The 26,259-nt window shown below is 41.6% G+C and overlaps 2 protein-coding genes across 6 annotated transcripts in view; one reads left to right on the top strand and one right to left on the bottom strand.

Moving 5' to 3' along the window:
• Positions 1-26,259, top strand: part of mkln1 (muskelin 1, intracellular mediator containing kelch motifs) — a 128,435-nt gene that overhangs the window by 50,239 nt on the left and 51,937 nt on the right. The window lies entirely within an intron of this gene.
• On the bottom strand, positions 1,133-24,530 carry net1 (neuroepithelial cell transforming 1). 2 transcript variants are annotated; one of them, XM_061806972.1, is made up of 10 exons: positions 23,942-24,530; positions 7,381-7,816; positions 5,195-5,302; positions 4,953-5,117; positions 4,484-4,546; positions 4,113-4,286; positions 3,775-4,032; positions 3,525-3,695; positions 2,741-2,927; positions 1,133-2,651 (listed from the first exon to the last, which is right to left on the bottom strand). In XM_061806972.1, the coding sequence occupies exons 2-10, from the start codon at positions 7,471-7,473 to the stop codon at positions 2,233-2,235; spliced, it is 1,638 nt and encodes a 545-aa protein (XP_061662956.1). In that variant the 5' UTR covers positions 7,474-7,816; positions 23,942-24,530; the 3' UTR covers positions 1,133-2,232. The 2 variants fall into 2 exon arrangements, with proteins under 2 accessions (XP_061662956.1, XP_061662955.1); XM_061806971.1 differs by lacking the exon at positions 23,942-24,530 and having other exon boundaries at positions 7,381-8,220.

Below are 26,259 nucleotides of genomic sequence, written 5' to 3' on the forward strand. Positions count from 1 at the left end.
TAGGAGCAAACCTTAACAGCAAAAGTGTAAAGATGGTGTAATATACATGCCAAATTGTTGGTTGGGGTCCTTCTTGATAGCTGATTTTTCCATCTTTTCTTCTTGAGAAAACTGCCCATTTTTTTTTCAGCGGTAGCTGTGATATGTCTGTGGTTGTCACGTTTGTGAAACCTCCAGTACCATCTCAAATCTGAAACTGCCTATTACTGTTTGGATCAACAATTAAATACTTCTCATATCCAGATATAAATGGCAAGAAATAAAAGCTATCTTTTCTTATGTTGATGTTTTGATGACAAAAACAAATGTTATGAATAGACAGTAAAAATATAGGAACTGGTTTGTTTTTAGTCTGTTACAATCCTTGTATGCTCAATCAACAATCATATCAAATCAATCACAAAAACTGCCTTCTACCATCTGAAAAACATATCTAAAGGGATGTCTTGTATGTGTCAAGCAGACCAGGAGAAGCTCATCCATGCTTTTATCTCAAGTAGACTTGACTACTGTAATGGTCTTCTGACTGGACTCCAAAATAAGAGTGTTAAACACCTGCAGCTCATTCAGAGTGCTGCAGCTCGCGTTCTGACCAAAACAAAGCGGTCAGAGCATATAACTCCAATCCTAAAGTCCTCGTACTGGCTTCCAGTCAGCTTTAGAATCAATTTTAAATTTCTTCTACTGGTCTATAAATCACTAAATGATTTAGGTCCTGAACACATGAAAGAAATGCTTAAGGAATACAAACCCAGTAGAGCTCTGGGATCGACTGACTTAGGTCAAATAGTGGAGTGCAGAGTCCAAAGCAAACATGGTGAAGCAGCATTGAGCTATTATGCTGCACGCAAATGGAAGAAGTTCCCAGCAGAGGTGAGGTCAGCCCCAAGTGTGAATGTTTTTAAATCCAGGTTGAAAACTCTTCTTTTTTCTCATGCTTTTTAGAATATATCCGCTTTTTGATTATATTACTTGCAATGTATGCGGTTTTAACTGTCTTTTTTTTTTTCAAATATTTTGTCTTTTTTTTTGTTTTTATCTCGTTTTCAATGTTTTATCTCTTTGTTTTCAAATGCCTTTAATCATGTCAAGCACATTGAGTTACATGCGTGTATGAAATGCGCTATACAAATGAATTTGCTTTCCTTTATTTTGACATTTTATCTGCAGATGGGATAAAGTAGGTAAATTGTATCAAGCGTATACAGTATACATGTATGTATTTATATTAATTTGCGATTAATGAAGACATGAGATTTAATCTTCAGATGCAAATCTTACACAGATCTTTATTGTTAGGTAAAGTTAATGGCAAGTACACCTTTTCCCCTTTTTCTTTTCCCATCTTGACATACAGAAACATTCTTTTTTTCTTCTTCATCTCCGACATACTTTTTCCAACTATGACCATCCAATTTCTTAATGCTTTCTTTTCATTTCCAAACAGTCTTTTCTTTTCAGCAGCTTCCTCTTTTTCATCCTTCTTATAACACGTTCCTTAATTCCGTTCCTCTGGTGCAAATTCGTGTCCACAACTTCGATTCCATGAAAGATGCTACACCGAAAAATTCCTTCCGAAACCAAACGTGGCTCAGTTCGAAAAAAGGTTTCGGAACATCCTCGACTTGTGATCGGATTTAAACAATGCCTGACGCCGATACCCAAAAATAAACCGGCAGCCATGTCCTGGCATTTTTCTGTTCAAGGAATGTATAAAAATAAGACGTCTTGTTCACTCGTAACTTATGTGGTACATCTTAATTTATTTATCTTCCTGTCTTCCCTAAAACACATGCGCCACCTAAAAGCTAAAACAGTGCTCCATTATTATGACAAAAATATACCACATAAGAATATAAAAATGTATAACGACACCCCTCTTTTTATGACGGATACAAGATATCTTAAATATCAGATTAATGGTAAACTTTCTTCCTTTTGTTTTTTCCCTTGGCAGGGTTTCCAAAACCTGGATTGGGGACCCAGAAGGGGTCCATTGTGTGGCAGAACAACAATTTTATATCGGTGTTTCGGTTATTTCAAATATGCTGTTTAGGAAACCCTTGTCTTTGGGATGGTCTTAAAAAGGAGGGGTGAGGTAAACAGCTGCCAAAGTGGACAGTAACACAGAACACTGTTTTAAGGGTATGCGCACACAATGACAGACATAAATACAAGTCCCACATTTTCCCGTGTTTATGTACAAGGAAATGAGTTTGTTCTCCTTCCACTTCACACCATGGTCTCTTTTCTCTTCCCTAACGAATAAAGGTATTTCTTGTCCTTTTTGGTCTTTTGAGACGATGGTGGGGGAACGGGTGACGATGACGTGGAGGAGGAGGGGGAGTCGGTAGGGGATGTGGTGGCAGTGCTGCATGGCGAGCTGGGCGCGGACTGGGTGGCGCGCTGCGGACAGTTCTCGTCCGTCTCCTCCATGTGGACAATAGCGGAGACGGAGGATGGGCGGCGCTTGGACCGGACGGCCGTTGTTGTTGTCGGCGGTGAGGCGGGTTCGCAGTGGGGCCGGTGGACTGAGATGGCACTGCGCAGGCAGTTGAGCCATTGCTGCTTGTGGAACACGTCATTGACTTGGAGTGTGTGCGACTGCGCCTGGCTGGGGTCTTGGGCGCGAACACGAAAAATGTTCTTGGCTGGAATGGATATTAAAAAAACCCAGGTTCATAACAGGTTCAGATTCCACCATCACATGGTAGGATCTCTCTGGGAGCAGAAGCCTCACCTTTGTCAGCATTGCTGAAGGCGCCTCTGAAAGAACCGCCCATTCTGACGTCACCATCCTGCAGGTCATCCAATACCAGGTCCTGCACGGGAATGGGCTGACGATACACTTGGAAACACTGGCGCTCGTTTCGGGTGACTGAGCGGGTCAGGACGAGTAGCTCGGTGAACAGGAACACGTGCAGCTTCTGCCAAGGAGACATTGAAAAATTGAGGCTTGGCGACTTCCTTAGGGGCTGGGTGACCATAAACACTTCCCTGTCTGCTTGCTTTAATTCTTTATAAGTGACTTATGGAGAGTATAAAACTTATTTTACCTCTACTGTAAAGGAAAATAGGAGGGTATTGTTCTGTTTTTCAATTGTTTGTTGGTTAGCGTGCCTGTGTAGGTTTCTTTGGCTACTCTGGCTTCCTCCCTCTTTTAAAAAAAAATATTGACTCTAAATTTTCCTTAGGTATACATGTGAGTGTGAATGTTTTTTTTTTTCCCACATGGATTAAGTTCAGGCACAACAGCTTGAACAAACTAAAGAAATTCAAAGTTAATGACAGATCTTTTAAAGATGTATCAAGGAAGAAGGCTTTCACATGTTTTATGTTCTCTTGAGTCTCTTTGTGACTATTTCATTGTAACGCTGTATCTTATGCTAACATTGCCTTGAGTGTTTAGGTGAGGAAATCCAGCCGAGTTCTATTTCCTTAAAGTTGAGGAGACAAGAATGCTCTCTTTGCCTGATTGATTAAGAGATGTTGATAATATAGGTCAGGTTGTGTACTTTGCTCACCGTGCCGCTCTTGTTGCGAAGCTCGCCGTGACAGAGCAGGCTTTTGCATTGTTCGAGGCGGGGATCTCTCTGGCGGTCGTCCAGGTACTCCAATTTGTCGATGTAGTATAAGCACTCCGACTCGCCCTTCTTCATGTTGATGTCAGACAGCACTCCTTGGATGATGGTGATCTGAAAAAATTGTATCAGTCAGTCATTTTTGTCTCAAGAACTCAAGCAGTTCAAAAATCATCTTAGGATTGGCACTTACTGCTTGTTCTAAACTAGTGGCGTCTGGATCCTCTGGTGGAGTGTGTCTGAGGATCTCCCTGAGTAGCAGCGGGTACTTGACTAGACGGGAGCGCGGAATGTCCAGGAAGCTCCAGAGGTCCAGCTTCCGGCTGAAGGGTGACTCCAGGCAGCGCTGCAGAAAGTCCTGCACCCTCCGATCTTGTTTCTTCTGGTCAAGCAGGGCCTTGGCGGCCAGCTGGTTGCTGCAGTACTCCTTGTAAGCATCCAGTTTTGGTAGCTACAAAATGAAGAAGGCTCTTTAAGTACTTCTCCCTTGAAGCATTTTGATGCAAATACTTAATTTGAGATTAATCTTACCCAGTTTACAACAATCTGACCGATCTGGCCCACAGTTCCATTGGAGCCTGTCGCTTTAGAGAGCTGGGCTAGCAAGTCCTCGTGGAGAGGGATGCAGGTGTCCAGGTTCCCGAAAATGTGCGAGAGTTCCTCTTCAGTCATTATGGAGAGCTTCAGCATTGGATCATGATATGCCTGTGGAGAGGGAGGAAATTGTGAAATAACTCCCAAGTAAACCAGAATAGGAGGATGTTAAAATATTGCTCTTAAAGACAACAGACACAGAAAAGATAGTGTGAAGGATACAGCTCTAGCTTTTTATAGACCCTGGCATCATTGCATGAAGGGCTTGCCAGGCTTTGATATAATCGCTTTGCTTTCTGAGTACAAACCTTGCGTGCAAGATGGAGGTCCTCAATCAGGTCTTGTTCTCCACGAAACAGCTCAAATATGGCCTAGGGGAAAGGGGGTGGAGGGGAGGCAGAGAAAGACACATGAATTAGGGTAGTTTTTACTTTAGGACAACCCAATACCCCTTCGACTAAAGGCCAGACTCGTGCTGGGTGCCAAGCGACTGAAGTCTAAGTCTTTCCTGCTGCCGTCTGTTTTAAAAGTGCACGAAGTTTATAGCTCCTGACAGCTGGCAAAGATTTCGGACATAAGTGGGGAGGGAGCTCGCTCGTTGTCGGCTCTATGTGAACTTACACAGACTGGGAAACAGGCCCTGTACAGGCTTTAATTGTCATTTAGACTATTTGACACAAATACGGCAGGGATATGTGAAAATAATCTGGACGCACAGTGCTGTCTGGATCTTTCAACTACACTGGCCTCGTTCTTTTAGTCTGATGGGATTCTCACCTCCTGTCGCTTGATCTCTTTGGTGGTTAAGGTTTCTTTCTGGTGCACGTCGAGCGTCTCCGACCACAGTGTGCTGTTTCTCCTCTTTGGTGGCGTGGGGGCCGCCGCCTTGCTGCAAGGCTTCTGCGGCACGACCGGCGACTTGCCATCGCTCCGGAAGGAGGCCTGCAGATGGGAAAAGCTCCACAAGTTAGAGACGTTGTTTTTGATTAATGTGGGAAAGAACATCACAAGGTCTTCACCTGGATGGTTTGGCCGAAGCGCCGGACGGCCCCATTCTTCACCGGAGAGATGAGGTTGGCTAACGACGTCACCCTGCCGAGAGAACGGACACGCTTGTTGCTGGGTTCCTGGATTAGAAAGATGAAATAAAAAGGGAAAAGTTAGCCGAGGAGGTAACAGAACAAATCCAGTGGTAATGCCAACTGTGAGACCTCAGCAGTCAGTCCCTTGTGACTTCCTTGTGATAAAATTCATCGACTAAAATCGTAAATCCTCTTTATTGACCTCACTTCCAGGCTTTGGTACCAAGAAAAGGAGGAGTTGGGTCATGGTGCTTCAGAAGGAAAGACTGGCAGAGATCACAGGGGAGACAGAAATATTGCCTGTGTCTAGTTGGACAATATGAAGGCCAAAGTGGCTTCCCCAGCTGTTGGTTCCATCATCTGAGAGGAAGGCTGCCGGCCCACCCTACACAAAGACTCCCTCTGAGTCCTGAGCTGGTCGGGTGGGGTGGGGGAGTGAGGGGGTCTGGAGGAATGCCAAGAATGCACGAGACTCTGCTCTCAGCTGTTCGACGTCCTTTACTGGCTGTGCACGCTATGCGAGTATCTGCCTGACAACAAGCCCTCTTTAAAGTCTATCTGTGGGAGATAAATGCTTCCTGGTGGCGCGTTGCTGTTCGTTAACTTCCTTTTCCAGACAGACAAATGTGTGTGTCAGGAGCAGCGGGTGTAATGTGAAACAGACAGAATAGACAGAAAGTCTAGGAAAGGGGTCGTCATCATAAATCTGCTGTGAATCCCCAGTTTGAGTGTTTCCATAGAAAACCATCGCATGGTAGGGGATGGGGTGCACACTTGTGTTTACAGTGCTTCTGCAAGTTGACACAGGTTTTCTAATAAAGCTTGCGTGAGAGTCGTTTTACACCTGGGCCAGGTAACCTACCCCCCACCCTCCGGATTTATAAGGCTGCTGTTCAGCTGCATGCCAACAAGAACGCACAGCAGCAAGGAGGCTGACGTAATGCTTTCAGGGCGTTCTTCAGAAATCATTGCAGGACCAGAATCCTAGCATTTAATTAGTTTGTACCATCTCACATTTTTAGTCTCTAATTGAGTTGCTCGTGCTTTCTCCTGACTCAGCCCAAAAGGGATTTTTGCCTTGGATCAGCGAAATCTGTGAAACCACTGAGGCGCAGCTGTAGCACTGATCCACTCGCTCTGTTGCGCCCTTTGAGTTGTTATGACTGTGGTCGGCTGGGGTCTCAAGACGCCGAACCACAGTTTTATTAAGCCCTCTTGCGGCAGTGCCGGCACATGGCTACCACATGGCAGATGCTTTAATTGTGATAGTCCTTGGGAGTGATTCGTTTGTGACCTGTTATCTTTGCAGAAAATGTGAGTAAAATCAACCACCAAAGATGAGGGGTGTTTTCTTTTTTTTTTTTTTTTTTACTAGTCCCTGACAAAAAAAGCCAATGGTGCTGTTTTTTGTGCCTCACAAAGTTGTTTTTTTTATGGCATTTTGACCACAAAGTGACCCAATTGCTTAAGTCTGTAACTATTGTCTGTAGAGAAATGAATAGCGTTGCACATTCTCCATTCAAATCCAGTGTTTGAACCTCCCTGCGAGAAGGCGTTTAGGTTACTTTGATCGATACTTAAATTTGCAGTGTGCTGAGTACTCCAGATGCGCCCCTTTGCATTTAAACATTGAGAACCAGAACCAGACCTCAAATGACAGAGCCGAGGTCATCAGTAAGTCACTTGTGAAAGTCTGGGAACTCACTTGTGGAGAATCGTCTCCAGACGTCTCAGACTGAGAACCCCAACACTTTTACTGTCAGTGAAACCAGATGTGAGTGAAATCCTTTCTCAAAGACAAGGGAAGGCACAATATACATTTCTGCACTAGAGAGACAAGTCCCATGTTGTTCTACTGGATCTTCAAGTGGTGAATACCTGTTTATTTCTGAACCTGGACCAAACCTTAAAAAAGTTAACCCCTGCTGTTTTATTTTTTATAGTGCTTTGATTGTGCTGATTACTCCATATCCTACCAACCCCCTGCTGAGACGAATGTGTAGGAAAAGAAAGCTAACACACGTGTGTGGTAGCATAAAATAAGATACTGGGGTGTTAGTTAATAGTTCACAATATGAGGCAAATGACAAAACACATCAAATAAATAGCTGTCGCTATCTCACCTCGAAATCCTTGTGGACTTGGTTCTGGTAGTCTATCACTTGCAGCGTCCGTTTGATAGGCACCAAGCTTCCCAGTTCATCGTAAGTCACCATAGCTTTCAGTGAAGCACGATATCCGTTTTTTAATCCGTTTTTAATTTGGCTCCGAGTAATCCACAGAGAGAGAGAGAGAGAGAAAAAAAAACAAGTTAAAAGTAATAAATAAATAAAATACCTCTTATTAATAGTAGCTCTTCTCCCCTAGTGGGATAGAGCTTTTAGTGAAGCGCCACCTCACACGCTCTCTAAACTTTGGTCTGATCCAGACTGAGAGTGGGAGGGCTTTATAGCGGGTGAGGAGAGTGCAGCCCTTGTGCTGGCAAATGAGGCGGGCTCAAAGTTTGCTGGGACGTGAGAGGACACCACCAGCATGCGATGTTGTTCCCTGCACTCGGGACTGAAACAGTAGTGAGAAAAGGCAGAGATCCCAAGTAAAGTTTACAGCTAAACAATTTGGATACGGGTTTTGATTGAATCTTGAACAAAACCATATGATTGACTCAGGCGGCCTTAAAGAATTAAAAATAATTCCCTTATAATGCATAATGATAACCATTCAAACTTAAACAGTAAATTTAAATAATGATTCCAAAATAGCAGTTGTTTCTGCCTGGGTACTAAATATCACATCAATATGGAAGCACGATAAATCACAAAGTGCTGTACAGCATATAACAGGATTGACAAAATGTTATCATCCAGTGTTTAATCATCTCTCATAACATAAGTAGAAACTAGTCAAACAACACCTACAGTGGGTAATTTTGTTCAGCAATTTCTAATAATTAAATAAAATTAATTTAGTTTCTCATCTTTGTTCTTCAGTTTTTAAAATGAGTTTTGATATTTGGGTTTGAGCGATAAAGCAACATTACCTCATCCTTTTGCTCTGAATGTTATACGATCAGATGATTATGATTAAATCAGAAGTCTTCCGCTGAGCCGCATAATGCTACTTGTCATCACGATTATCATCATAATGTGGAAGTCAACTCGAAATGGTATCTACAGGAGCTAATCTAAATTTCAGTTGAATCTACTTGAAATCAAGCTATTAATTAACGACTTCATCATTCTGTGTTTGGGAATCAATCAAAGTAGTCTCTGTTCAGACCTCTTTTCTTAAACAGTCCTGTTATCACTCTCGTCAGGGCAACTGGGGGAGGTGGGCAATTTGAATATCAATAGCATGGGGTGCATGGGGACACACTCACCCAAATGTTTGAACCAAAACTTGTATACTGAGGACTGTTAGGGGGTGCGGGTTGACTATCAACCATTTGATTTCTTTGTCGGTTTCAGTTAAGTCAAATGAAAGTCTAACTTCGGGCCTCATTCCACGCAAGTGCACATTCGAGAGTGATCTCAACTCTGACTGACAACAACACCTGAAGCCACAGAATGCGTTGGGCGTGAGCCATCGTCTTAAACGGTGGCGCCACAAAAACAATGAAATGTACAAGCGCGTTCTGAGGGCAAATGGATGAGAGCGTCGTGTCATGGAACCATCTTCCTGGGTCAACACGGTGGTGTCAAGCCCAACGCAGACTTCGCACTGTTGCTGCTGTGTGGAGGTGATAAAAAAAGAGATGCTGAATGAGCTGCATAGTGGTTGACACCTTTTCAGAGCTTGTTGACATGGTGGTAGGAAAGCACACCAACAGCCTGATTGTTCCAGACGGGGAGTAAAATGAAATGGAAGTCTCGTGAAATGAAAAAAATGTGAAAATGATTGGAAATGATCAAAATTGTTTGACAGGCCCATCATCAAACATTTATGAACTTGGATGTTTTGCAAGCCATAGTTGCACATTCTTAACGATTACAGAAGTGAATGAAGAAGTCAGCCGGTCTTGATAGCAAAACAGTGGTAAAGCGTCATTTTCAACATAATCAATTGTCACACGAGTGTAAAAAATAAAGTTAAACACTGTTAACAGTGAAACGTCAAAACAGTTAACACTTAAATGACGATGAGTGGCGGCGTAACGAGAAAGTGACTCGATTTTAACATGCTTAATTGCCACACAAGTGTAGAAACAAGTCACCCTAACAGAAAAACATATAAACAATTTTCATTTTAATGACAAATGCAAAGATAAATTGTGTTTTATTCTTAATCATTACAAGTGTAAAGATAAGGTATCTGTTAATTAAAAAAAACAAGACATCTTTCATTTTAATAAGTAATGTGAGGTTGAATAAATTTTGACACGCTGCTCACCCTCTTGTAAAAGTAATAACCACTGTTAACAGAAAAATTCAGATGAATAACAAAATATATATATATTTTTAGGGTAAGTCCAATAATCCAAAGGAAAAAATGAATGATTGTTGTAAAATAGCCGGAAAAAAACCCCAAAACATTTTAAACTGAGATGTTGTGCACCTGACAATTTGCACGATGGGCGGTGCTTAAAACAGCAAAATTTTGTGCGTATGTGAAAGCTTTTTTGAAATTGCTGACCACCAAAATAACGAACCTAAATTTCACACTGTGATTCGACAACAACGATATCCGATGAGGCCACTTTTGACACCTTTACCTTAATAAATCTGTCGTAATGTGGGCCCACGGTGCCATTTGAGTTAGCGCGCCATTATCACTAGCATGGCATATCACACGAGCGTGAGAGCATTTTTACTGTCGTGCTGTCAGTTTGGTGGCGTGGCTACCTCAATTTAAGCCCAAGTTTACATGTCCTGCTAATGTTTTTCCCTGATTTGTTTTCTGTTTTGTTTTTTTCCCTTTGATTATGTCAGGGGTTAATGTAATTACCATCACAAAACTTAGTTTTGCTCAAATGCCTCTGAAAAAGATCGGTCACTGTATGGTTTTATGTTATTGCTGACACCACTCAAGTAATACTCCAGTATGATATTATGTCACATCTTTTCTGTTCAACCTGGCATGTCTGAGCTTGCCGTTACGATTACCTCTTGAACAGACTCTTTCTTCCATACTCCACTTAGTTTGTGAGTTAACAGAGCAGCAAAAATGCAGAATGAGTAGCCAGCGAAAGTCTGTCTGTGTGTAGTGTGTACTGCAGTTGAGACTGGGTCTCCGTTTGCTCTTAGTCACCCGGTATGGGAAGAACCTGGTGCTGAATCAGCTGTACGTCTGGTCCCCACCTCCTTTCCCCTCAAGTTATACTGAGCTGCAGCTGGAGCGTCAACATGATTTACACTCCTAAGCTCATAGTCTGTGGCGTGCTGGTGGGTGTTGCTGATGGGGGGAGCATATGCGTTTGGAAGGATGAGTAATGCCACGTGTTTCACCGCTACCTAACCTATGCCGTGCCAGGGACGTACTAAAACACTAAGGGCTGAGCTCAATTTAACTTCAACCCGGGAGCGGTGAGTACCCGAATTGCTGCCCTTGAGGGAGGGAGGACTTGAAAGAAGCGTCTCTAGGGGTAAGGAACACAGCAAAGTTTCAAAACTGGAGGCACTGCTGCCTCCTGTTGACTCCATCTGGAAGACATACTGTACTTAATCATTTGTGGAAAAACAGGTAAAGCTTAGAGGATTGCTAATTTACGACGCTAATGTCACCTCTATAGCACACTATCCAAATATGCAAAGTGTCAAATGAGCAAGTATGTCCCATTAACCTGAGCGACAGAAAAGTCAGTGAATTACCCAGTCCCTTAATGATCTTGTGTGAATTTCTGGCACATCCATTTTTGAAAACTTGCTGAAATGTAAATTACAGCTGACGTTCAGTTTGCCTTCCAAGCACTTTATCTTCGGTAAACTCTTGTTTTCGACTGACACTTCACAAATTAAAACTATTGCAAAAGAAAAGAAGGCTTAAATCAGGGGTGCTCAATGCATCGATCTCGATCGCGAGACGTCAGCCAATGTTTCCTCTAAACTGCACGTGTGCGCAATTGTGCACCGTTGATGCAGTCTCTTTGCAGATATTCGGTGTTGCGCGCATAAAAAAATCCATTGCGAATTGAAAGTATAACATACAGCAATTTAATTTGTGGCATTTTACAATATGATTCAATGAGTGAGGGGTAACTGGTTGTTACATCCAATGGCACAATTCACATATGTACTGTAAAAAATGAGAACTAGCCACTGGTTTCTTTTAGGCAGCACACGGAACTTTCTCTAACGACGATCGCTGCTCCACCACACTTTCTTTTTCTTTTTCCTAGTTTACCTTACACCCGCCCCCCATCCCCGCTCTTAGAGACCTACACTCATAATTACAAATGTTCCAGAACTTACGAAGCCCATCAATGTATTTAATAATGACAGCGTCCACCACCGCTGCTTTAGTTCACAACACAGTCTGGGCAACGTAGAGCAAAGATGAGCTAGACATGCTGCTTATGTTTACTTTTTATATTAACGGAGAAGGTTAAAGAAGAAATGCTGTTGTTTTAAGATGCGATGACTGTCGGAAGTACGTGAATAATCGAAGAAAAAGTGGCTAAACTGGACGAGATTTTCTCTTTGCCAGGTTGGAAAGGTCTGTTCTGAAGCCAAAGTAGAAAGTGCAGGATGAGATGGTGTGTCATTTTAAAATTCTGCCTTGATCCAGATGAAAAGCACAGACAATACAATGCAGAAAAAGCTAATTCTGTATTTTAAATACATACATATATTTATATATAGTATAATATATCGAATAACATTAATAACATAACTGGGAGCACCATTTCTCCCCGTCGTCGGTAGCTCGTGAGAGGCTGACTGCTTGGAAAGTAGATCTAGGGGTAAAAAAAGTCTGGGCATCCCTGGCTTAAATCATCATTCAAGAGCTGTATCTTTCTGCTTTAGTCAAATCGCATGAAAAGGCTTGTTTACGAGGTTTTGCCACCTCCCATGTGTGCGTGACTTCAAGTTGAAACGGCACATTGGTGACTGGTTAGCCTTGGGGTGATACGAAAGGACATAAAAACGCCACCAGGAATATTAAGCCTGTTTGGCCACTGTGAGCCACGTTGTGGAGGTCCTGTCAGCACTGGCCCTGTAAATTCACGTTATAGTACATTACGTTTTAGTGATTAGTTCACATTTAGTAGATTTATACTGACTTGAGGCTAAACCCTGATTTGTACTCTTTTATCCCGTCAAACAGTCAAAGTATGAACACTGTGCAGCCTTTGTACTTTAAAGTAACTCCTATTAAAGAAACTCACTCAAAATGAGCCCCATTGAAAAATGGAAATGCCTGAACAGCCAAAGGATCTTTGGAAATGATTATTTCATCCCTAAAATTCACATGACACCAAAGAATTTGAATTCCAACCCAAGTGGAGTTGTGTTCCGATGTCGATGGGGCATTATTCCGCTCAGTACAACACTAGCAGGGAAACAAGCATTTCAAAAATAGCACTCGATTGATTTAATCTAGTTCAATACCCATCCCAAATCCTAAAAAAAGTGTTCAGATCTCTTTCACTCAATGCAGTCTATGTACTATAATTGCTCTCCTGTCCCCTGCTTTTTTCCTAGGTGTGTCTTTAATGATACACTTTAATTTTGAGTGGGCCATTGATTACGTTTCAAAACAGATCTTTCTTTTGTCTGTGCCACAGGTAAACTATAAATAGCTCCACTTTTCAGACCAGAATCACGGGATGGGATGCGATCCCAAAATGTCCCGCCTTTGGGCAACAATGAAAACACCAACAGTTCTCCGACGGGACTCCGTCCGTTACTCAATGTTTTGATTCGTCAGTGTCCACACCCCAAAGCAGACCTGGTTGCTAGCAAACACAGGATGATTGGAAAAACTGGAACGCCGATACAGCCTGATAACAGACAAAATCACTTGAAACACTACTTCCTACGTTTCTTTTTGTTTTGGGTGGCAGGTCACAGTGACATACGATGATAGCCCCTGGAAAATAATTGCTGGTAGCTACCGAAGCCGCGACAGACCGTGTCGGGATTAAAGCGTATTGGAAGCAACTCAACTTGAAAGGAAAATAAATCCTAGCAAAACAGAGCTGTTTTGATTGGAGGAGTGGCTGCTGGGAATCTCCACACCACAACAGTTTCTCAGCCAAATCAGACGTACTGATATAACTTATTGCATAAGTCCAGCTGCTCATCTTTTGCGTAGGAAAAAAAAGCCCACATGCAACCCAAATAAATGATAGACACGTGTTAGGTCTGCCCTGAAATGTTAAAAAAAAAAAGGAAAAAAAACAAACTAGAGGAAAATCACTTGTAGTATTATCATGAGGAGAAAGTCCAAATTTTAGCAAGCAAATATCAGAATTATCTAAGGAATCAAACTGAAAATGACAACTGAAAAATAACATTATTTTATAATATTATGAGAATAAAGTTGTAATATAGGAAAAAAACTGAATTGAACCTGGAATATTGTGAGTATATGAACTTTACAATAATACAATTTTTTTGTCATTCTTTCTTTAAATCCACATACTATGAAAAATAGTCATTTCCTAAGAACTGTTGTAATTTTGTCTGAATAACTCAGTTTTAAATATTGTTTTATTTTGAGGGCCACATAAGATGCTGACAGATAAAATAATTGATAGACCCCTTCATAGTTGCATTTTGTTTTCTGTAGACGTACAGAAAATGAAAAAGCCCCACCTCCATCCCCCAATGGTGCCCCTCACCAAAAAAAAAAGGTCATGCTCTTTTTTTATGCTGTTATTTTTACTTCACCTGAGAAACGAGTAGTCATGACAGGTCTTGTTGCGGGTCCAATGAACCAACTCCCAACACAATTCAATGCCAAAGGTGTTATTTTCAAACTGGGCCCTCCTCTCTCTTGTGCGCTCAAACCCGAGAGCTTGTTTTGACTTGAACCCAAATAAGAACGAAAGAATAGAGAGGTTTCGGGACATACCAAATTATCCAGTGCATCATTCTGACCTAATACTGTAACCGTTGTTTCTTTTCTACAAAATGCTAAGACCTTATCTGTGCTCACTATAAAACATGCACGGCTTAGCTGATGTGCACCCCGTTTTCTATTTTAGTTTAGTTTGAAGTACGTTATTTTCATCAAATGTCAAATAGATTCTATCCTGAGATCTGGCTCTGTGGCTTTGTCCACTTGGTTTAAATATAAATGGCATGGTTGCTTTTAATAGTGTGGACAGGGTGGGAGAGGTGCTTGGGCTTGCTAATTTTATCAAAAGATGTCCTCCATCTATCTTTGTGAAATGTCTAAAAATGGGAGAAAAATGTTGCTCCTGCAGCGCAGTCAAACCCAGCAAAAAAACACAACAAAACAAAACGTACTACATTAAAGTGTACGTGAGATAAATCTGCAGAGGAGTATCACAGCGTCCCATCAGGAAAGCAGCTCGTAATAGTTGTACTGCCGCTGAAAAGTCGCCAAGAAAATTGTGTTTTTATGATGTTAAAACACTTCTACAGATGTTTTAAATTACTTTTTAGTTCTATTTTGCAACAGTGATTATCTGCTTTTCCTCTTTTGACCCTTCCGGAGATTCAAAACTGGATCTGACTGCAAGGCGGACATGCTAACCACAATTTCACAAGTCCTAGTCATTACTCACCACGTCAATAAAATGAACAAACAAAATGTGACAGTAAACAGAGGACAATAGGTGAAGGAATCCGAAAAAGCTTAGTTCAAGAAAGGTCTCTTTTTGTGTCGACCAATCAGCTGACTGCAATGTGTCTAGCCCTACTCTTTTTAGTACCTAATTCTTAAGCGTTGTTTTCACAAAGCAGCTCGGAACTAAGGTTTTTTTTGTTTTTTGTTTCCGCAACCTTTCATTACGGTACTGGTCACAGTGGGGAGGAGCAAAACGCACCTCTCCACTGGTTGTCCGGCAGCTTTCGCGGCTACGTTGTCATTCTAGATAGATGACGATGCTATCTTCTAGGGGCATAAACACTTTACTGAATTTCCTCGAACAGGGAAAATTAATGTAGGGTAAATCGATCGCCAATTTAACCAGGTACCGACTGATGAATCAGCTGCAATAATCAGCCAATATTAAAATTTGCTAATTTTTAGCAAGTGTTTGCTCCCCGAAAATTGCACAACACCTAACAATTTGAAAAAAAAAAATGGAATTACAATGTTCCCATTTCACCATTTTTTTCTCTGTTGTAGTTAAATTAGAAAAGAAGAGCATTGTAAAAAAAGTAAACTCTTCTGCTTGTTTTTTTTTTTACATTTTTTTGTTGTCAGCTTATTTGGACCCAACATTTTATGAATTGTACAGTATATTGTTTAAATTAATCACCTGCTTAATCAGATATCTCAATTTTATTCTGCCAAACATTAGAATCAGCCCCGTTAACAAAAACGATCAGTCATCCCCTAATTTTAACTAAGACAAAGATAATTTTGAATGTTCTGAACTCGCGTTTCTATTCTCATTTTGTGTTAAGCTGAATAATGCAATGGTCGACCCTTTCACCATGTTGTCGCATGGATTTGAGACTCACATTTAGAACTGAGGAATTCCATTAGTTATTTTGCACCAGTTCTTTTACAGTCCTGTGACGATGACGTTTTTTTTTTTAATTCTTTTTAATGAATTGACTTTGAAGTCAAAGCTGCACAGGCTTGACTGTCTCTGGTATCTATCTCTCCTCTGTGCTTTCGTTTCTGTAGGGGGGAAAGTACAAACATGGCCAATCAGCATTATGTGATGGCAAACATGTCTGCTGTCAATACGCAACTAGTCTCGTGTTCCCACTCAATACACAACTTCGACTTTGAGTTGTTCACTTGTCTTGTAGCTGTAAAGATGTTTATATACAATTAAATCTGAGAAGACTCGCCGTGTAGTTGTTGTTGATCCAATGCACATGAGGGCAGTCAACAGGTGGGTTGTTTTAGTGTTTCCTTTCTTACAATATAAAGCTCCTCCAGAGACATTTACGGCCACTCCACGCGCATGCCACAGTCCCACTCTGCTCATTGGCCCCGTAGCTCGATTGTAAAGTGACAATGGTCAGCGCTGGAGGTCCTTGTGCTAACAGGAAAGAGTTAATTAGGTAGCATGATGCTTTAACACTTGCATGTTGATTGTCAAGGGGGACGGTCAGTTAGTCGGTGAGAACAGCAGTTGAGTACTCGAGACGACGGATCGTAAAATAAAATAAAATAAAATAAATAAAATAGTGGCCTTGGGGGCCGCTGGTGTAGTCATTGCAGTCCATTAACCAAAACAGTCCAGACTGCCTCTGGCTTGACACAGGAAGTGAAGACCTGATTGACCGGCAAGCTGAGGATGGCCAAAATGGACTCGTAATTGTTGGACTTAATGAATGTTTGTTTTGTGGAGGTGGTGATTTCCTCTTGTTCATTAAACACCTTCAACTCTTTTCCCAACATGTTTTTCTCACTTGCCGAGTTCGAGGTCCACAGAATGCTACAATTGACAAACAAGGGCAATCCATTTGTGGTGGCAGGACAGCTTGGAGCTCGCAGTGAATTTACAAGGAGGGAAACATGCAAGATCTCAATTAAACAGTCACTGCTGCTGTTGCCTCAAAGACTTCAGAGTTATTGCAGGCGATAAAGCTATCAAAACATATGTATACTTTCTCCCGTCTCTACATTACCTGGTACTGTACCACTGCCTGACTTTCTTCTTCGGAATGTAAAACATTAGATGGGTGTGTAAATGCCGGCTCATTAGTTCTATTCTACCTTTTATCAGACCTTCATCTTAAAAATGATAAGACGTAAAAACAACAAACTGTCAACGTGACAGAATCAGAATTACAAATCTACCAAAACTATAAAACATATCCAAAGACCGGACGAAATGCACAGACGTCAAGAGAAGCGTGAATAATGGTTGTGGCACATATTAGCAAGAGAGTTATTACTGGAGTGCATGGGAAAGGCTTTGCTCATTTGTCTACATGACAATTGCTTTTAGTGTGGGTTACCATAACTTTTGACTAAAGGACCTCAAACGTGAAAGTTTCTCATTCCTGTGTCAACCCTGAAAGTGGTAGTCTTTTTTTTTTTTTTTTTTTTTTTTTTTTAAGGTGTGAACAAAAATAACAATGGAGAACCCCATGGCTGTGAAGTACCAGGTGAATAAAGCCAGATCCTCTTCTTCCAGCCCTGATTTGCTAATTCTGCAGGATCTCCATTTAAGAGGTTGACAACACAGGAGCCACCCAGTCCCTCAATCAGCAACTCACGGATGGAAAAAACACGCTCCATGCAGCAACTTGTTTGAGCGCTACATATTCTTACTCAACAAACACACGGCTAGCATGGATAGTTATGACCGAGGCCGGGTTTTCGTCACCTGAGAGGCGACTGACAGATTTGGTACGTAGCATAAAAGGCCGATGATGTGCACAGACAGGACAAAGACTACATACAAGTTTCAACATAAACACAAGGAAGGGTTTGCCGGTATCCTTCAGATAGCTGCTTGTTGATGTCCAAATGTTCTGTTGCCTGACATAAACATTAGTTTAATATTTCAAAGTTTTTTTTTTTTTTTTATAACCAAAATAATGTTTAATTGGAACTAAGATATGGATTTGATGGGAGAACAGACATTGCTGACCTCAAAGCAAATGCTATGCATAGCCACAGTCGCTAGTGGAACTATTTGGAAGTCTGGACTCAATCTCAAAGTGTGAAAGATTTATTGGGAGGGTGTCTACAAGGTGGGTTCGCTGTGTCCAATCCTACAGGTCCATGCGTTATTGTTCTACTGCTCGCTTGTGACCCAACATGAATTCATCCAAGATGCATTAGCAACATACTATTGGGTCCAGATACATGGGCCCCCCCATATACATTCTTTGTTGGTGCTTAAGGGTTTCTGAATGTGACAACTAAGATGGATGTCTTCTATTATGAGATGTTTTTGGATTAAAAATAAACGATTAGTGGTGGTAGGAGTAATGTAATTGATTGTTAAGGCCCAGGTCGATACTGTGTAAATTCAGTCAGAAGTTGTGAAAGTTACCATGCCACATTTTGGCACCGGTAAGCTTATTTTCGACCCACCCATCAAAACAGGAGTTTAGAACCCCCATCCCATTAATCTAAAGAAATATAGTGACTTAATTTTCCCCAGATATGATCCAGAATTTAGTCAAAAGTCATCAGTCAAATGCTCATCCCTACTCCACAGACAAATTGTTTTGTGGGAACTTTTGATGTGTGCTACACCATCATTTTATAATTCAAGTTTGATTCTCAAATGGTACCAGACAAAGCCACTTCTACAATCCAGATTTTAACTCCGCTATAATTGTTATGAACACATTCCGTGTTATTTAATCTAAACTTGATTAACAGCCCCAAACTGTGTAGGGGCTTGTTTGAACCCACACTAATCAGCTACGATGACAGACTGGCGCATGACGACCTAGGTTTATTTACAATCCCCCTCCATTCATCAAAGCCTGGACGACATCAATGAGCACTTGTAAAAATTACACACTAAAATATCCTTTTGTTAACATGTGCTATCCACTACGAAGAGGCATCAATCCAATGACTAGAGCAGAAAAACAACATCAAAGTGTGATCTATCTGCTGTGGAATAAAGCAGCTGCACTGATTCTCACCAAACTGGATGAAGCAACATTGGAGAGTACGACGCACTCTGAAAGGTTTGAGTCAATTGCTAGTCACTGACGCAAAATTGGCCTAATTGGTCTAAATAAGTAGACACCACGTATAGTAGAATTGTTCACAAAAGTGAGGACAATGTTTGGCACTTTTATATGAGTCAGTAGGCTTCTTTCTGGAAGATGAAAATTTGATCCATGGATTTTCTCTATTATTTATGTTAGCATTAAGGTTAAGGACTTATGTTGGACCAAACAATGTGGTTGTAGTGTTCAAATATATGACCGTTATTTATTTTTATTTTTTCGTTAAATGTATGTCAGTCTTACAGTGAATTTCAACTGGCGGTTACAAATAAGATTGTTTGACGGAACGAAGCTTTGCTTACCATTTGGAGAGCTGTTAGTTGTCTGCTCAACTTGGCACAGCATGTTCAGGGAGCGCTAAATGACTCATTATTTATGAAAATGATAGTCAAATGCAGGAGCAAGCGTGTAAACGACCGGTCTATTCTTAGGGTTGCCACAAAGAAGATATGAGGTAAGGGACAAGAAGTGTCAGTGCCTTGTGTGCTAGTCCATCAACAAACGCAGTGCAGAGCAGCTTTTCCTGAGCGGAAGTCGTGAATAGCAACACAATTTTGGCAGGACCTCAAAAGCCATTGCAACCTGAAAAAAAATGAAAGCAGTACAAAAGCAATTTACAACCTATACGACGGCTCTCTCACACTAATCTCTATTGTTCATCTCCTAAAGACAACTATTGATGCTGCAATTTGCCCCAAAAAAATGATTGAAGCTGTTGAGGCTCTATTTATATATTATCAAATCAATTGTTTCCGTCTTATGACTTGCCCCAAGGGCAACCACAACTACAAAGTGGCCAGCGTTCAAAGTACCGTAACTTTAACGACTCTTTTTTAGAGTCTGCAATTTACCTAATCTGTGTGTTTTTTAGAATCTGAGTGGAAACAGACCTTTTCACTGTAAGATATACATGGTAAATACTACAGTGCTGCAAGAAAATATTAATCTATCACAAGAGAAAAAAAATCATGGTGCTTTGTGTTTCACTGTCAGTCCATATTTTAGTTAACATTCTACTGCCTGGTTCATGGAGAGTAACGTTTGGATCAGACAGACTTGACCCAAATGTTTGGATTCTGGGGCAGGTGGGTTCCATTTTAAGGTAAAATAGCAAAAGCAAAAATGAATTCTACTTAAAAAGTCATGGCACGTCGTATTTTGGTTTGTCTGTATGCCAGTTAGCTGATTAGAAAGACCGCACTCTACCACTAGCTTTCTCGAGCAGGGCGAACTGAAATGAATAAAAGAAAAATAATCCGCTATCCACGTTTAATCCAGATACGCACAAAATTCTTACAGGTTCCTGATCAGTACAAAAGTTACATGGAAATATTTGTGGTAGTCTCAAATCCTGCGTAGTAACAAGACAACCGTCGATCAAAAATATATCCCGACTTTGCACCTTTGCACTTGGCAGAGGTAATACCTTGTAATGAGAACCCCTGACGTGATATTCCTGACGACTGTGTGATTAAAAATGGAATACTGCGTACCAGTCCGACATCTGTGTCTTGTTGTAGGTGTTTATTAGCCTCTTCTGTTTCGATGTAGTGCACCTTGGCACCGGGCTGTACACCTAACCCGCATTCTAAGGGCAGCGAATCACTGGAGGCCGAGTGCCTGATCTAGTCCGGAGAGAATGCACCAAACGTTCAGGGAATGCTCGCCTTGCCTTGTTCCAAGGTTCGCCTGGGGGCCATTGCACACCCACCTATATCTAGCAATACGCTGAGCAGGGGGAAGGTGTTGAGGGGATTGAGTTTAGCTACTTCAAAAGCCAAATGATCGGGCTAACCATTATTCAAAGCTCTGGACAAACTTTACGTCTTAAAGTGCCTGGATTTTTAGATAAGCGCAACAATGAGAGATGCGTAGACCCTTCCAAGGTTCTTTTATCACATGGTGGATTTATAAATGACTGACAAACTGGGGCAAGATGAAATGGTGAGCTAATGAGCCCCATGTGTTTTTGGGTGGATGAGCTAATCATACCGTGTTTGCGAATCAAAGGCAGCAGCAGCAGCAAGCTGGCATGAGATAAATATCCAATGGACCTCTCACTGTAACAGTTCTTTTATTTCTTTGCCATTACACAAGTGATGGATTGGGTTTCTGGCGGTTGTAAACCTCCCGGAATGCTGATCATTATGCTGTGTAATCTGTTCTTCCCCCCCTGCTTCTCCTAATCAGCTCGTCTCGTTTTGTTCTGATTCTAAACCGCATGGGCATACTGTAAGAAACAGTAGTGGTTTAAAGGTCATTAAGTTCCTTTTGGTTCGAAATCGGGGCTTTTTCTTAAGCCAGCACTTGGCCTGCGCTTCTAACATAAATTGGCTCAGCCTCGAGGGAGCCACTAAACATTTAAAATAAATGAGGATATAGAAAGATCACACAAGCTCGGAGTTTGGAGGCAGCTCAAGGTAACTGCTGCAGAGACGATGCATCAAGGCTTGATCCAGATAAGAACAGAACCTCTTGGTGTACCAAGGTTTTCCATTGCATGTCAGGGATTTTCACACACAGTACTCAAATGTTCTAACAGCACATGGCGTGCCACGTTTATTATTTGTTGAACTTGCTGCAAAGTACAAAAGGTAAAGAAAAGGGTCTCATTTGTCTCCAACCCTCGTACAATGCTTTTTAAACTATGGTTCCATAAGTGTGAATTACAGCTTTCTTTGACCTACTATCAAACAAACTGAACAAAGCTGTGTATATATTGACAATATTAGTAACTGTGTCAATACTGCGATGTGATGTAATTTGCAACTAGCCCTTTAAATACAGAGAACATCCAACTTTAGACGCTCTTATACCCAATATAATGATCAATACGTCAACTATGAGTGCAAGACAAAACCAACAGGCCTGACTTGGGTGGGCTGTTGATGCATATGAGTGGTTGGCTGCAAATATGGATGCATATACACACACACGCGCACACACACAAACACACACACACAATGCGTCTAGCTAAGCTAACCTCCTAGAGGGCTGCTTGGCCGATGAAGGCCTTTTCAAGAAGACAAACATGACTCAGAGCAAAAGATAAGACTTCTCAACAAGCTCGAGCACTCACTAGGCCATTTTGACCTGAAATCCCTGCCCGAGAGTGACTTTAGTGAGTTCAAAGCCCTCATGAGGTGATAAGAAGTGGAATACGTCCTGAGAAAGCATTCACCTCGCACTACCTACCACAGCCTGGAGCTGTAATGCCTCATTCCAATCGCCATCAGCGAGGAAAGGGCAGCATGGCCCCAGTAAGAGCTCTCATTAACCGAGACCTAGGATCTAAGGCGAGTGTGATATTTGAAGGAGGAGGCCTTGATCCAGCACCCAAGATTTTAAAGGAGCCCCAGACTTCTGTTCTTTTTGTCACGTTTGATGGATGACGCCTTCACGCCACTTATTATGACTGACGGACTAAAACAGGGTTTCCAAAACTGGGATGTGCAGGATTTAAAGCGTAGCGCTTTGTTGCCATGCCAGTTAGGCCATCTTTTATCCCCTAAAACCAACACATTAGCTACAGTACATGTTTTGACCATGGTTGGTGATAAAATATTTTGTCTTTGAAAGGGCTTTGGTAAAATAAAACATTTGGCATACGGTTGGTTGAAAGTTATATCTTCAGAACAGCTTTGATGACCAAGACTAAAAGGCATTACATAGTACACTGGTTCCTTTCGTTGAAGACATACTGTACATGCGTCAAGATAGTTGTACGGGCATTCGCGTTAATTGCTTTGACATGTCGAGGAGGAATCAGCATCCAGAGAATGCCAAGCTGCCCAGAAACACTTGTCGCAAGTGAGTGGCTGAGTCATTCTAGCCATTCGGCTGCTGTGCCGCTGTTGCCACAGGTGGCTTTTGCCTTGGTGACACGGCAACTGTGCAGCCAATACGCTGATGGCAGCTGTGGGTCAATGTACACATTGGTACCCTTTTTTCAAGGAAGGGTTGCAAGTCAGAAGTAAATGCTTTGGTCAGAGGAAACGTCTGAGGACCAATTCAGCTATCTATCGATGGGTCAACCCGGATGGATTACCAGTTCACACGTATGGAAAATTTGGTGCATACAATTACCCTGAAATGTTTTATTGGACACTGTCATAGTCTAGGTGAGCAAAGCAGGAACTGAGAGAATGCTGGACCTGCAGCTGGTTCTGGTTTAAAGGTCTGGCTGCTGAATTTTGGATGAAGTGTAAATGATTTGAAGCAGACCAACTGAGGCAAGGAGTCATCGGAGCATTGCCAGGAGAAAATGAATGACCTTCTAAGATGCATTTGAATGTGATAAAACATTTTGAACTGAAGTAAACAAGTCAAAGATGACAGGCACAATAATTGATTACTAGATTAAGAAATTCAATTTTTTGTTTTCTGTCTTGTCACAAGTGAGGCTCGGTTCATTTCGATTGTTTTCTTGGACGTCTAATTAAAGGCCCACACTTAGAGAATATGATTCGTGTTGGCAATGAAAAGGACTTTGGTCTCCACTGTTGGTTTAAAGAAATCCTTTTAGTGGAAAAGGTCTGGTGATAGTCTTAAACAAATCTGTAATTTAGGTATTCTACCTACCGTAATTTCTGTCTTCCGGAGCACGCCGGATTACAAACCTCACCCAGTACATTTGTAAAGGAAATACCATTTGGTACATACATAACCCGCACGGCGGCAGAAACACAACAGAAATACGCCAGTGCGGCGCTAACAGGGCCAGTTAAAAAAAAAAAACATAATGGTAAAAATCACTGAGACGCGGCAGTAACACAGCAGCAACACGCTAGCACAGCGCTAACGCTAGTGCAGTGCTAAGAGGGCCGGTCAAAAAAAAACGGTAAAAGTCACTTCCTCTGCACATACATTCCACTGGTCTCACTCTTACCTTTCCCGCTTGAGTGCCCCCTGGCAGCCGTTAGAAAAAATGCACAAATTAGCCCCATCACCGCATAAATTGCAGGGTTGAAAGCGTGTGAAAAAAGCTGCGGCTAATAGACTGGAAATTACGGTATGTCTATGCGGTCACAATTGTGCCTCCTTTCTCCTAGGCCGACATTCCACCCCAAACGCATCATTTTAAGTCTTCAAAATGTAGATGGGAAAACGTCACAACAATTGTGTCGTCAGACTTAAGAGAAAATACATCAGCAAAAAGCTCTAAATGAATAAAACTCAAGTTCACATAAAAGCGCTTTATGCTGTTCCTCCGTAGACCACCCATGTGAGAAATATATCCTCCGGTGGTACTGTAAGGGGTTGTGGCTTATGAATGCTGCATGTGTTTTAGCATAACAACGGCTGGAGTGAGAAGGAAAACACGCCTCCGTGGGTGTCCTGGGGAAAAGGGTTGGAAGGTCACTGCAGGTGTTGTTTGGGTGGAACTGTCAATGTGGTAGGTTAACTCGACACCAGATCGACTTTTTGGATTTGGAAACAGATTTGTTCAATACATTTAGTTAATGATTGCTGGATGACAAAAAAAAAAGTCTGCCCTTTTTACCTTAAAATATTGTGCACCCTTTTCCCCCTCATATCCTAAATAGTGGATATCGAAAGCTACATATCCCTGCTCGAATGTCAGGTCAGGTCAAATGAAACCCTACATAAATTTAGTTTTTTCCCCTTTTTTGCTTTCCTGCAGAAGCCTGAAGGTGATGTGCTTACACTAAATAATGTTTTAATTGTTTGTAATTCCCTCCACTTTTCTAAAGCTCATTTCAGTTGAAGTAAAACAAAGCAAAGAAAGGGGCTGCCCCCACAATATTTCACTGTTGGAACGGCGCTCTTCTTGTGATGAACAGTGTTGCGTTTGTACCAAACATGCATGGCCTTAAACTGAGGGAATTATGAACCGTACAAAATAGCAGTCTGGAAAAACAACAAAAACAAAGAAAAAAATGTCAGGAAAAGCCTATTGGAGCAGCTGAACTTTAAAATGAAACAGGCTCATTGGTAGGTTGACAAGTTTTGAAGACGGCTTTCTCAGTTAAAAGAGTGTGTGCACATTTCTGCAACCACATTTTTTTTCTCTCATTTATTTTAACTTGGGTAAGGCTGACTGTTAGTTTCAGTCTAGGTTACCATAGCCACCACTTATAACCAATACCTGTCGTGAGTCACCCATTGTTTTTGGTTGAGGAAAATCATTCCATCACAGGACGGACAACCAGATCTTTTTGCAGAATCAAAGTAAGGCGGAAGCATGCGCGGAATGCGCAACACTTCCAAAGAAGTCTCGGGGTGACAAGCGCTGTGAGATGTCGATGAAAAATGACTGGCATTGGCGAGTGTTAGGAGCCAGGCTTGGTCGCAGTGTGTCCCTTTGCTGTTACGCCACCCGGCTGGAATCCGAGGTGTTAGACAATTTCTCAGACGGGTGCAAAAACAACATGCTGAGAATAGCATCAGGAAGTAGGAGCGAGTCAACCTCATAGCTCACTGCTCAATCTAAACAACCATTCCTAAAAGACTGTGCGGATGAGACAAAGAAATGTCACGACAGAGTTTTGGGAAGTAAGCACCGGACAGTTTACGGTTCCTAATGAAGACACACTCCAGATAGACTCTAATTAAAAATGCCTTGCTTGTGGAATTGTTTGTTGATTTGCTTTTGAATTGTTTTTATTGTGATTATTTACAATTCACTTTATAGTTCCCTGTATTATGCTGTAACATCCATGCATTGATTGTGAGTGTGGCTGTTTGTCTCGATGCTTCTGCCCGTTGACAGCTGGGATAGATTCCAGCACTCCCCGTGACCCTTGTGTGGATGAGCGGCTAAGAAAATGGATGGAAGAGTGTAACAGAGAGTTACACGTTGTGTTTAACGTAACCACTTAACTGTCTTACAAAGGTCTGCAAGCGTATCGCTAATACATAATGGTCAACGCTGTAGACGGGCTAACGAAACTAGCAGTGACATCGTGGGATGTATAAAGTTTTTGACAACTGTTATTTGAACTGTGCAGTAAAAGATGCAGACATAATGTATAACAATACTCGTCGGCAAAGTTATGTGCTGCAAAACATGACTAACATCACTGTAGCTTACTAGCGATGGTATTTTTACAAGTAGCACGTCCATGTATTATAGGTACACGAGAAGGAGCAGCGCAATGTACATCGAATTGAAGCATGAAATCATTATGCAAAAACTTTTACTTTTAATTATCTTGTTACTCTAGTTGTTTATAAGATGCAATA

Source organism: Syngnathoides biaculeatus, chromosome 20 (genome assembly GCF_019802595.1).
Source record: "Syngnathoides biaculeatus isolate LvHL_M chromosome 20, ASM1980259v1, whole genome shotgun sequence".
Lineage (NCBI taxonomy): Eukaryota > Metazoa > Chordata > Actinopteri > Syngnathiformes > Syngnathidae > Syngnathoides > Syngnathoides biaculeatus.

Bases quoted from the DNA above. Each gene is read 5' to 3' on its own strand.
- net1 (XM_061806972.1), bottom strand. From the start codon at position 7,473: ATGGTGACTTACGATGAACTGGGAAGCTTGGTGCCTATCAAACGGACG. The intron at 4,033-4,112 runs GTAAGATTAATC...TTCATTTTGTAG, and splicing joins GTCAGATTGTTGTAAACTGG to CTACCAAAACTGGATGCTTA. The intron at 2,652-2,740 runs GTGAGGCTTCTG...TATCCATTCCAG, and splicing joins CTTCAGCAATGCTGACAAAG to CCAAGAACATTTTTCGTGTT.